General features: G+C 43.4%; 1 protein-coding gene across 1 annotated transcript in view; it reads left to right on the top strand.

Annotated features, from left to right (window-relative positions):
- The window catches only part of snx29 (sorting nexin 29), a 128,948-nt gene that overhangs the window by 76,656 nt on the left and 39,321 nt on the right, over positions 1 to 12,971 (top strand). Inside the window, exons 16-18 of the mRNA XM_070851896.1 lie at positions 6,590 to 6,706; positions 8,429 to 8,484; positions 8,920 to 9,001. Coding sequence (XP_070707997.1) covers positions 6,590 to 6,706; positions 8,429 to 8,484; positions 8,920 to 9,001 — 255 coding nt within the window. The remainder of the gene's footprint in view (positions 1 to 6,589; positions 6,707 to 8,428; positions 8,485 to 8,919; positions 9,002 to 12,971) is intronic.

Raw genomic sequence — 12,971 nt, 5'->3', positions numbered from 1 at the left:
ATTTCCACTTGCTCTCTGCCCTCAGCTTTCAGATAACAGCAGAAATATCCGCAAAAATGATTGTTTGTCATGTTTTAATGTTGCCACAAGGGCAGCAAACAGATTTGACTTTGAGCTTTGTTAGTGAGGTGTACTGATGTGCAGATTGTAAACACTGAAGCAGTGAAATGAATATAAAGTGCGCAAAACACAAAATGCATGCAGAATGTACAATGAAAGGACGTTGTGTTCTTCAGACCGCAGGTTTAGCCGTACCTGCCTCTGAATCTCCTTCAATAAAACAACAACCCATAACTTGTGGAATATGTTAAAGGAACTATACAACTAATATGAGCATACTGGGCTGTTCTGAGCTGCTTTACTGACTTGACTTTACTGAGCAGGTAAGCACCACCACTGTACTGTGTGTGTGACCCCCGGCTCTCCCCTGTCCTCTCTTCTTGCCTCTTGTCTGAACATTGATGTGTTTACATATTCTCTCCCTCCTCTTGACCTCTTTTTGCTCCACCCCGCTCATCATACGTGTCCCGTTTAATTAGGGTTATTAGGTTTCAGGTCAGCCGTAGCGCTGCTGCTGCTCTCGCTCTCCTTTTCTCCCTCTGTCTCTTTTTTTGGGGGATCCCACTCAGCCAGGGCTTTCTTAGCCTTTTTATCCAGGCCAGCTCAGCTCGGCACAGCTCACATCAGATCATGCACCGGGGGAGAGGAGAAGAAGAGGCACAAAGAGATTGGGTAAAGATTAGAGAGGAGGAGGATAAGGCGTTGTGTGAAGGAGGAGATTGTGTGTGTCTGCATGTGTGCTCTTCAACGGGGTGATGCAGAGTGTTTATGTGACGGAGCGTGCGGTCAGCATCACTTGGGTGGCAGTTAGCTGTGATGACTCCAGCAGAGCCCACAGTTGCATCACACTAAACCAACCCTGCAGGCCAGACAAAAGCGTCTGATGGCAAACAACGATTTTCATCACTGCCGCGCTTCGGCCACATTTTCAGTCCTATCGGGTAAAGAAAACCCACCTTATATTAGATACGTACACTCTAAATGTGTGACAGATTACATGATAATAATAACTATTTTCAAGTTTTTGTCACTGAAGAGGAGCCTTTTTCTTACATCCTGGGTTTGTTCATGTTTTGTTTCTGAGACCATATATAAAACATGAATGGCTCCTTTTAAAAGAAGGGAATGAAGCTGCTGTGAAATTGTATTTATAAATGCAATGTGTGTTTCGTTCTGTTGGTCCTGAGAGACTCTTTAGTGTTTTTATCATAACAAAAGTAAACTTTGCTTTGGATTTACTTTTAAAGCACTACAGTTCCACTTTGCAGTGTTGCATGAAATAAATGATGCCAATTTGTCTGTGTTACCCAGAAAATAACCAACATGGACAGTAATATTCACTGCAGAGCCTACAATATGTAGTGCATTTGTCATTATTAATCACATCGGGGTCAGGTCACAGTATAATTTTGTCCTTTTACATTTAGTTTGCAGCTCTCTGGCTCTCACTGAAAAGACGGCGCGTACCATGAACAGTCTGAGTTCAATAGTAACATGACTTCCATAGAAAGTTGAATTAAAGAACAGAAATGACCTAAGCCATGAAAAAGACATGGACAGAGTTACTGTGCAGTCTCAACTTATTCAGGCATATAAATAGTTGTGATTTGATTGGTCTGAGTGAAAGTCTAGCCCATGATGGCCACTCACAGGCACTCTCACAGAGAAGAGCATTGGCTGCAGTGGTTTGTAATATTGTGCCTGTAGATTTACCATGAAAGCTGGCGAAGCTGGAGTGGCTATGTTGAATGTTGCTAATTCTACTAACTGTAGCCAAAGGCTGCAGCTTAAATCCGGTTCATGTTTATATAGCTAGTTCACGTCAGAGCTTGGAATCCCAGTAAATTATCTCAAAGGGCTTTACAGGTCCACATGTTTTAAGAAAACAGGACGGTAAGTGCGTGCATGAAGAGCGTGCACATGCCTGTGCTCATTCTTAAACGAACAGGCTACAGTTCTATGCTTTAACTTGAGAAGTTTCCATGCTAAAGTCATGACAACTGTCGAGCTGTCGAGATACTTGCTGCATAAGCTACTTAAACTGTTCCTACTGTTTCCACATACTAAGCAGGAAAATAAACTTGACTTCTCCTCTCGGGACTGCAAAAGGAACAGCCACAGCGATGTGTAAACAAGCGGCTGATTCTGCTTGTCCCAGCTCCCGAGGCAGACCGTTTCAACACACTCTGGTCACTTTCGGTACTGATCTTTGATGGTAGGATGGCTTTGGGAGCTCCCTGGCTGAGCCACCGCAAGCCTTCAGGTAGCCCGTAGCCCAAAGCAGACAACAACAGCCTGTCAGGCTTCCACTGCACTTTGCCGACTTGTTGAGCTGTCAGGTTTATTGTGATGTTTTTATGGTTTCATACTGAAAGCTTTTCAACTTGAAACTGCACTGGCTGGAAGGAAATTGGAAAGCCAGTCCATCACCTTCAAGACTAACAAGTCCCTGTTCAGGTAGTGAGTGTCAGGCTTTGTGAAAGTAAACACACATGCTGTACTCTCATGCATGCACACACACACACACACAAGCACACACCACAGTGCACCACTTTCTATTCCTGTTAGAGTATCATCCCCCTCGCTCATTAATTTTTGTTTGTATGTCATGTTCTCTGGATCCAATTTATGTCATCGTTTGTCATGTTATCTTTTTGTTTTTCTTGTCTTTGCTGTTGGAGTCATTAAACTAAACTCTGAACCTAACTCGTTCAGACGGTGCCCTTTAGCTATTGAAGTCTCCGTAACTACCTTGTGTTGTACTGATCCCTTTTTTTTGCTCATATATTTTGTCATGTGAATAAGATTTCTGCGGCCACTAATTAGCCCCTGTCCTGCAGATATTTATTAGCCGATGCAAGCCTGAAGCGTGCCTTTCGATGGCCTCGACTAGAGAAAGGCCAGCCAGAGAGTGGGATAATGCAGCTGACTAGTAATGCCCATTGCATGTGAGGTCCGGCCATGAGTGAATGAACACTGAAACCTTGTTGTGTGGCCTCATGACCCTGAGTCAGTAACAGTAGACAAGATGAACCTGCCTGTTTAAACAAATTGGCAACACTAGCACGTAGCCACACAGCCAGTGCATTACATAGACCACTGTTTTTTTTTTTTTTTTGTTAGCACACACGCTCTCAAAATACACACTCACACCAGGCAACACACATGTGCATGCACATACACAAGCTTTACTGTACATGCAGACACACACACACACGCACACACATGCACGGCCAGAGAATGACGAATTGATTAGCTCCCTCTCACTGAGAATTAATTGGGTTTCTTCACGCTTAGAATTAATTCCCTCTTTTATAATGTCCTATTTAAGAGTCGTTGCGGCTAAATAAATGGAGGTGATGAATGGCTGGTGTGTTGAAGACAGTTGAAGTGCATCCATGGGTGTGCGCTTACTGTTCTCTGACTTGAAAACGGCCGTAGGCGACATGTGCCTGCTGGACGTGTGGATAAAGTCGACTTAAAATTGTGCGTCTGGGCATCTTTTTCAGTTTCCTTAGGAAACATCAGGCTTCCTCCAGGATACAAACAGAAACATTAAGGTGTTTAAGGATTTGCTTTTGTGCTCCTGTTTTATATTCTAAGATTACCATCATCTGTGCTTTATTGCTTTGCAGCTATCTTATCCAGAGATTTCTGAAGTCTCGCTTGTTCTGAGACGTGGAGTTATTGACTGAGCACATTGATATATGTGTGTTATTCAGTTTAAATAAAATGCGTCAAGGCAGGGGATCAGCAGAGCCCACATGGTTTGATGCAATTTGATTCCCATGGTCTCCGTTTAACAGTACCCAGATTTTTGATGTGTGGTCCTCGAAGAGAAATACTTTATTTTACAGTATTTCTCCCACTTAATGAAAAAAAAAAAAAAAGATACTTACAGTCTTTTTCTTTTGTCAAAAAGAAAAATATTACTGCTGAAATCAGCTGCGAGGGACTGAAAGCCCTCCAAAACACTCAGACTTGTTTGAACTTACTTCATACTTAGGATGGATTACTGCTGATGGAGCTCAGGTTGAATGTGACAGTGGAGAGATTTAACAGCCCGCCGGAGGACACACACATTGTTATTCACTTCATAATGTCTGAGCTGCAGTTAACCAGTAATATTGAGACACGAAGACAGACCGACAAACAAATCAAAGCTGGGTCTCATTGGGTTTATTTCATTTTAGCAGCTGTGGAAGTGATTAATTACAGTCGGCTCCATTTACTGACATTATTATATGGTATTATATGGACAGTGGTGGTTGTTATCATTGTTTGTGGTATGATAAGTTATATATAGTGAGACCATTATTGTACTACATTTGTTTGTTTGGTTGTTTGTGTCACATTAGATGTATGGTAATGTGTTTTGTCCAGTGTATTCAACGTTCTCAGCCTTGATGTGTGGTGATGAATGCTGCTCTTAAAAATGAAGACCTCATTACACACAGTAAAGTTGATTTAATATAATCTTTCAGTGCACTCGTGCATGGACTAATATTTTTGCAGCAAATTTGATTCCGTCCACACTTAGACTTGTATTTCTTGCCAGTTTTTACTTGTTTATCAGTGTAATGGTTCCATGTTTCTATATCTGTCAAGGGGGGCATTCAAATTGGTGGCTGCATGAGGAGACATATTTGTAACTGTTTGGCCCAGAAACAGTCTGCTTCAGAGGTGGGGACAGCACATGTACTGTAGCTTGGCTTTCTTTATTTTAGAAATAGGGTTGTCATGGCAACTGAAGGCTTGAAACCACTTCAGCGCCACAAACATTCCTTAAATGTGTTTTCCTTAAATTCCACAGGAGCGTCACCTCTTGGGAGCGGGGGGGGGGGGATGGCAGGGCACTGTTTGGCCAGGCCATCCTGTAGACTGGAATAGCTGAGGGAAGGAGGCTCAATGTACGGAGCTGGCAGGGCCTTGAATCCACCTTAAATGATCGAAAGGATCAAAAGGATACAATCCTAATGTGGTCTCAGTGTAAAAAAGGGGGGGGGGGGCAAAATCCACAGAGCCTGTGCTGTGCAAAATAGGATATCCTTCAAAGTTCTAATATTTTTGCTGCAAAAACTATGTCACCGGGGCATCTCTTAAATTCAGATTGGATTAGGAATGAAAACTATGTCAGCCTGCTAATTAAAAGGCTACAGCCATTAGTCAATTAGCTTAGCTTAGCACAAAGACTAGAAACAGGTGTAAACTGCTAGCCTTGGTCTGTCCAAAAATGGTAAAATCCATCTCCTAACACCTCTGAAGCTCACTGATTAACACGTTCTTTCACTTGTTTAAATCATAGAAAACAAAATGTAAATGTTTATAGTTTTATGTGTGGAATTCTTCTGAGGTCTTATCTTCACTATGAGGAAGTTTACTTCTCCAGCATAGTGCCAGGTCTCTCATAAAAAGAGGTTTCTTGCCTCAGTGGAACTCCCCTGGTTAAGTAAAGGTTAAATAGGAAAAAATATAGAAGTATTGTCCTCACAGAGCCACTAAATATAAATGCCCGACCATCGAAAGTGCTACACTAGTTCCAGTGTTTTCCAGGTTTTCAATGCAGCCTTTGGTTGAAAATAAACTTCGCAGCTTATTCTATTCTGGTGATTGACATTTTTTCAATAGGGCATTGTCATAATATGAATATCTGGATATAAACTGGTATCAAAACAGAAACCTATGCGCATTTTGCGGTTTATTGTGATCATCATCACTTTTGTTGTTATTACATAAGGAGCCCCTCCTCCCCCTTTATGGCAGTGTATGGGCTCCTAAATGGGATGTGAATAAGTTAATGTCTGAAGGTCGGTGTTGGAGCAACAGTGGCGCTGCCGCTCGGCTCACCTGTCAGCCGGCGACGGTGCTCTGCCGAAGCGGCTGTGACAGCAGGTGTCCTCCATACAGCACAGTGTGTGTCACAGCTGTCAGTCTCCTGACAGAGACCTGTCCACACTGTCCGGCCTGGTTAGGCAGACAGGCCGGGAAACACACACACACACACACACACACACACACACACACACACATACATACATACATACACAGAATAGCCTGCCCATATTTGCATGAGCACACACACAGATGTGAATAGCACCACGTCAAGGTTAGTTAGAGCTGATGACAATTGATTAGCAAGCTGGCAGGAGTCTGACTGTTTAGGATATGAACTGGTTTCACCCCCTCACTCTCTCTCTCCCTCCCCTTCTGTCTGTTTCTCTCTAAGTCTCTCACCCCTCTCTCCCTCCCATCTCTGTCAGGGGTTTGACTGTTTCCCAGAATCTGTCTTGCTGTCAGAATTCATTACGTCTCACCTGGAGTGCTTCGGCCTTTTGTGTGTTAAACGGAAACTGAGAATTGAGAATATTTTTTGAATGTTCTCCGCTGTTCATACCACATTTTCACGACTGTCTATGGTCCATTTTTTAAAAGAATAATTGTGTGCATTGCGATCTACAGCACAATTAATTCACTTTTTTTTGTGTGTGTTATGTTTCTGTTCTTCCGTGTGTGTGTGTTTGTGCTGCAGGTGGCTGAGATGCACGGTGAGTTGATAGAGTTTAATGAGCGGCTGTACCGTTCCCTCATGGCCAAAGACCACCTCATTGTCCAGATGAGACAGGAACTCATTGACCTGAGAGGACCAGTAAGTGACCGGACACACACACACACACACACACACACACACACGCAGATGTCCCCTCTCATCTGATTTCTTTGCAGGTTTTCTCTTCTCCCCTCCTGCCTCCCCTCTCTGTCACCCTGCCATTCCTTCAAACTCTCCTCCCAGTGACTTTGTTTGATTTTCGTCTCCACTTCCACCTGTTTGTTTTTGCAGTGGTGCTCTGCTCACTTTTCTCTCCGGTCAATGCCTGCCAGTAACAGTTAACTGCACTTTCCTTGAAGCTGTCATCTGTGAGATTCCTCTATTTTTGTTTTTCTTTGGCACTTCTGCACCGCAGTTCCCAGAGACAGTCTGTCAGTCAAGCAGTATGTGCTTACATCTCTCTACTTTTCTGTTGATGAGGTTTGATTTTCTGTAGGTGGTGCTTTTATTATCAACCAAACGCCGCTAATACTAACCATCCATCTCTGCTGATAAAGGATACTTCAAACAAACAAGCTTTTCTCAGCACTTTTAAAGTTGTTCGCAACAATAACAACAAACACACACATAATGCCAACATCTGGTCATGCTCAGGAGAGCTCGAAGCGGTTTGGACACACAAACAAACACACTGTCCACAGTGTGAGTGGATACAGCAGCTGTGATGAGAGCCCCAGGCTCAAGATAGGACCTCTTATCCCCCAGCTTCAGCCCTGCTCTGCTGGACCACTCACTCTGTGTGTGTGTGTGTGTGTGTGTGTGTGTGTCCATCTATCCTGATTACTGCATGCTTCCGGCTCCCAAGAGCTACAGATGAACAAGCCTGGTTCACTTTCTCCCCACCTCCACTGTTTCTCTCTCTTCCTCTCACTCCTGTATTATTTTCTTGGTGTGTGTGTGTGTGTGAGAGACTTGGAGGGTTTGATCAAAGCTTGGAGGCTGGACACCACACTGAAGGGGCCTGTGTGGTGACATAGCTCAGGTTTAGATGGTCTCTGTGGGAGAGCTGAGAAGCTGACGGGCCACCTCTGTACGAGAGAGATGGTGGGAAGACGGACACACACGCTGTCTCATCCAGAGGGCCAACATCTGGGCCTGGTCATGTGGTTCCTCGAGGGACCTGGAAGCATGCTTAGAGTGAAACAAATCGCAAGCCTGACGAACTTGCACACACACACACACACAATTGGATAAAGGGTGTCAGATCAGGATAACCACTCATCAACAACAACAGCATCGCACACACAACATATGTGAATGAAGACGCAGAGGGCGCAATACAGTGTATTGTATTTTGTGTGCATTTACCTACTCTTTATGAATTACATATAAATTAGCATTTCATATCATAGTTTTTAGCCATGTGTTTCAACTGGGTGTACTGCTATAGTCTCAGGGAGCTGTGCACTGTGCAGTCGGCCTGCTGTTGCTTCTTGATTGATTATTGTGACGATAAATGACTAAAGTTTAGCATCACGCCAATTTGTAAACCCATTTTTGCTGTTTATTTTCCTCCTCAGCACAAATATTTAGGTATATAATTTTCTTTCTAATTACTGGAGCTTCACAATCTTTCCACGTACCACCTGCAAACTGGAGAAGTACCCCCTGGTGTACGCGTACCCCTGGTGGGGAACTACTTGCATATTGGACGTCACAAGTCTGTGTGTTTGTGTGTGTGTAAATTTGGGTATGGCTTTGGTCTGTATGTGATGAATGTCGTCCAGTTGTTTCTCTCATAATCATTAGCATTTTTTCCAGGTTCCAGGTGATTTAAGCCAGACATCAGATGACCCCAGCCTGTCAGACTTTGAGACGTAAGAATATTTCTCCTTTATTCTTCCTCTTTTATTCCCTCCCGCGTCATTCTGCCTCTCTCTCTTTCTCCTTCTCCAATCTTCCTTCTTTTTATATTGATTGACTGCAACATCCGGAGTGTCTCTTGTTTTGTAAAGCTGCTTCCCATCCATGTAAAATATGTGTTGCCCCGGAATAATTGTATCCCAGTCATTTTTTCTCAAGTCTACCTGTGAGCAAAGCTCAAGCACTGTTTGATTTCATACATTCATTCATTCGTTCCACTCTCAGATCATGACTAAATTAGATTTCGAGATGTTTTACCAGAGTGAGCTGTAATTTGCTGTAGCTGTCCAAGCGTAGTGCTGACACACTGTTGCTGCTGCCAGCGATAATGATGATGATGATGGTAATGACGATGGCAGTGAGGATGGTTTGTTGTTTGTGTCACTCAGGGCTCATCGCGCTCTCATCAACGTGTGGATCCCCTCTGTGTTCCTGCAGGGCAGAGCTGCCAACGCCTACCACGTCTATCAGGTACAGTCAGTCACGTTAATATCTGTCTGTCTGAGCAGTGCCCTCTGTTTAACAAGTAGAGGTCGACCTGTAGTGGAATTGAGGGTATAGTACCTTAATGACATATTATCATGCTTGCTGTGGGAAACCCTACCCAGAGGACAAAATAGCTGATGAAATCAAATACAGTCAAGAGATTTTTTTGCAATCGAGTTATTTGAGTGAAACATTCATCAGACATTCCTGGTCCCCCTGACTCCTCCTCCGCCACCATTAGTTTGGTTATAAATTGTCTTGAAAACCAATTAAATGAAATTTGCTGCAAACATTCACGTACCCCTCGGTGTGGATTCTAATAACTTTGGTGATCCTCTGACCTGTAGTCATGTAGTACCATCATCGGGTCAAGATTTGAATTTGTCCAAAACTTTGGTTTATGCCCACATACCTGCAAAACTAATGGCACTCCCATCAGCCTCAGCTGTACTCTAAGTTTTGCGCTAATCAGCAAATGTAAGCACGCTAACATGCTAAACTAAGACGATGAACATGGTGAACATTAAATCTGCGAAACACCAGCATGCTAGCATTTTTATTGTGAGCATGCATTTAGCTCAGAGCACCAGAGTGCCTAAATACAGCCTCACTGCACTACAGCTGCTAGCGTGGCTGGAGAGTCAAATATACGGCCATCATGTAAATAAAGTGATCAGAAGAATGTTAGACTTAGAAATGTGTTGCCTAGAACATTATGCCATTTCCAAATGCCAAAAGAAAAAAAGTACTATGTTTTAGCCGCTTTTTTTTTTTTTTTACTGATCTTTCACATCACAGAAGAATGTTAAAGTGACAACCCCTTTTTCCTGTTGATTGGTACTAGGTCAAACAGCGCTTCCCGCTGCAGTCTGTGCAACTTTGTAATCAAGTCTAATCAGAACGTATTGTATCTAAGCCACTGATGGCCGCACAACTCCACTTAACTAAAACAGTGCTTCCTGAGCTCTGTGCCAGGCACTTAGCTAAGTTAAGTGTGTTGGGAGCTGAACTCTAGAGCAGCTTAACAAACTGAACTGCTGCTTCTTATTGTATCTGTCAAGTTATCGAGCAGAGCAGACAACGGCGGCTCAGTCCCTCGGTGACTGTTTTACTGTGTCTGTCACATTAACAAGGTTTTACACCTCAGCTCTCTCACCACAGCCGTCCACCGGTTCGCTCCTGTGAGACAGAAAGGCACGCATGCACACACACACACGCACACACACACACACGCACACACACACACACACACACACGCTCAAACACTAAGAGATTCAGTCCCCTGGTTCGGCTTTGTGAGACAGACACACACACACCCACAGACTATTGCACTGACACATGAATAAAAACACATCTATACACATGTCTCGACACAAATATAAAGTTTATTGGGTGTAATACACTCAATACACACAAGAAAACACACTTACACTGATACACAAACACACAAATACATCTAGAAACACATGAAAGCGCAGGTACAGTAGACACACCTCTTCACACTGTACAGAACCACTTGTTAGACAGAATAACACGCACATACACACACTGTGTTGTTATCTGCTCTGCAGCCAGGAGGTACAGCTGTACTGTTAGTCAGGGGAAACCATATGGGACGGGAAGAGACAGGTGACACATCCTCAGCTCTAACTGATAGTCAGGACTGGCTGGCTCCTGAGCTCAGCCGGCTCACTCTTATACATAATAGATGTAAATTCACAGCTCGAGGCTCAAGCTGAGAGCTATCTGACACCTTTCTGTGTGAAATTATTCCCATCCTACCGACAGGACAGAAGAATGACAATGGCGAACGAGATGCATTGTTTTAATTCCTCTCATTCCTGTCGCTTACATCTTCAGACCCCCTTACAGGGATTTTCTGGTCAGTTTTTCTTTATTGAAAAGCAGACACTCTGATAAAATATATGTTGGGCTCCGTCAGTACATGTGGTGAAAATGTATTCATGCTGATGCGTTCTGGCATTTTGTGGTGGTAAGTTTCTCATGTGCAAAGCAGCTCACTTTTAAATTGCAGGGCAGCGTTGGGAAAGTGAGTTGTTCCCTGCAATTTGGCAGCTTATTTATGCTACAGGACTCACAGGTGGGTGCATTATAATGGTTCTGTTATAAAAGCACAGTTTTGGAGGACTCACCACAGAGTGATGTGGCACTAACGCAGCATATCACTAACAAGCCCCATTTTGAGCCCATGTATTACCAACACATTTGCATAAAAGAGCTAAGCATCCAATTTCCTTAAAAGTAAATAATACCTTGTGATCATTGGTCATTTAACAACTCTTACAGACAGCTGTTCGGGAGGTATTTCCCGAAGACTCTTCTACCCATCTGGATGTAAAAATATTCCACTCGCTGTGTGGTAAACAACATTTTTAACATGGTTCTCAAGTTGTGCCTCTTTCTCATACTGTTGGTAGCCAATAATTGCATGTCCTCTTGTTCACTCTGTACAAAGTGAACCAAAATAAAATATTGTATTATTAGATATACATGTCTATATATTGATGTTTCACTCCAGTATTTTATATTTTCCTGCAAAATAGCCTTCACATTCTGATATTTTGTCTTACACAAGGATCAGAGACAAATGTCATTTCTGGTTACCTGGATTATGAATCCATCCAGATGGTTGAAAAAAGTGAAGGTTACAAAAACAGTGGAAATACCTTCAAACCAGAGGTAAGAGTTGTCAAATGACTTCAAAGATCATCAGGTATTTATTTTTCAGAAAGTCGGACGCTTGGTTCTGGAACTCTGAGAAATGTAAAGTTCATACAAACCGAAGCAAATCTCCAACATGAAGGTACAGATTACATCAGCAAACAGTGGAAGTCGTGAGGGTTGATTAAATATGCTAATCGTTTGGTTAAAAGTATGTGAAACACAATGGAGTGTGCCCGTATCTGCCTTGCTTTGGGTGATAATCAGTGTTCTGCAGTTTCATATGCATGGACTGACTCCAGCATTGAACCTGAACGTTTTCCATGTGTCGCATTGGTTTAGCCTAATTTCTCCCTCTCAATAATGGTCTCTGTGAGACTGTTGTCCAGCCCTGGAGCTGGTAGAAAGCTCAGCCCATCTGGCGTGTTGGATACTTCCCTTTCCAGAGCTATATTCGTCTAATGGCTCCCTATGGAAACAGCTTTTGTTCTTAGACAGGCTAATGGATGGCCAAGGTTACGGGAGCCATTGTTGTTAAGGTGAGGTTGTTGTGGTGATTGAACATCAAGCCAACAGTCTTAAAGACCAGAGAGTATCATGAGAGGAGGGCAGGGGTGTGTTTAAAATACCCTCAAGTGGGTGCACAGACTTTCTCTCTCAGTATTTTTCTCATTCCTGCACTTGCACACATGCGCATATGCTTAGAAAATTGAACCAATGATGAGAGCAATGAGCCATAGCTGAAGCTAGAGAGGGTTTTGGGAGGCTTGGAGAGTGAATGGAGCTTTAGAAGTCGGGGTCTACGTTAGGTCACAGCAGCTTTGTGGTTGAAAATACACATGCTACCAGCTCTGTGCTGCTGCTAAACTCACCCAGAGAGGAGGAAAGGCTGATTTAACCACCACCTCTCACACTGTGTGTCCCCAAATGTCTGAATTTTCTTCTCTTTGCCTCCTGCGTCATCCCTCCTTCTCTCTGCCCTTCTTTTCCAGTCGCCCTTTCCGTCCCTCCGCCCTCTTCCAGATTGCATGGCATTCTGGCAGCGCTAAAACTACTTGTAGTCCATTTTCTCTTTGCATTTCGTCAGAGCCACTTTTCACTTCAAGCTTTCTGAAATGACTTCCATCTAAGACTCAGTGGATGGATGACAAGGGACAGACAGAGATGGAGAGCGAGAGACTGATGGATATGCTCCATTATCAGTGGGGTTTTGTGATTTGTGGCACGCCTTGCCTGTGGGCCTTCATCCCTCGATGTGCCTCTTTTCCCCTCT

The sequence above is a fragment of the Pempheris klunzingeri genome, chromosome 20 (genome assembly GCF_042242105.1).
Source record: "Pempheris klunzingeri isolate RE-2024b chromosome 20, fPemKlu1.hap1, whole genome shotgun sequence".
In the NCBI taxonomy this organism is placed as follows: domain Eukaryota; kingdom Metazoa; phylum Chordata; class Actinopteri; order Acropomatiformes; family Pempheridae; genus Pempheris; species Pempheris klunzingeri.
Note: the sequence above shows the minus strand (reverse complement) of the source record. Positions and strands in the feature narration are given on the sequence as shown.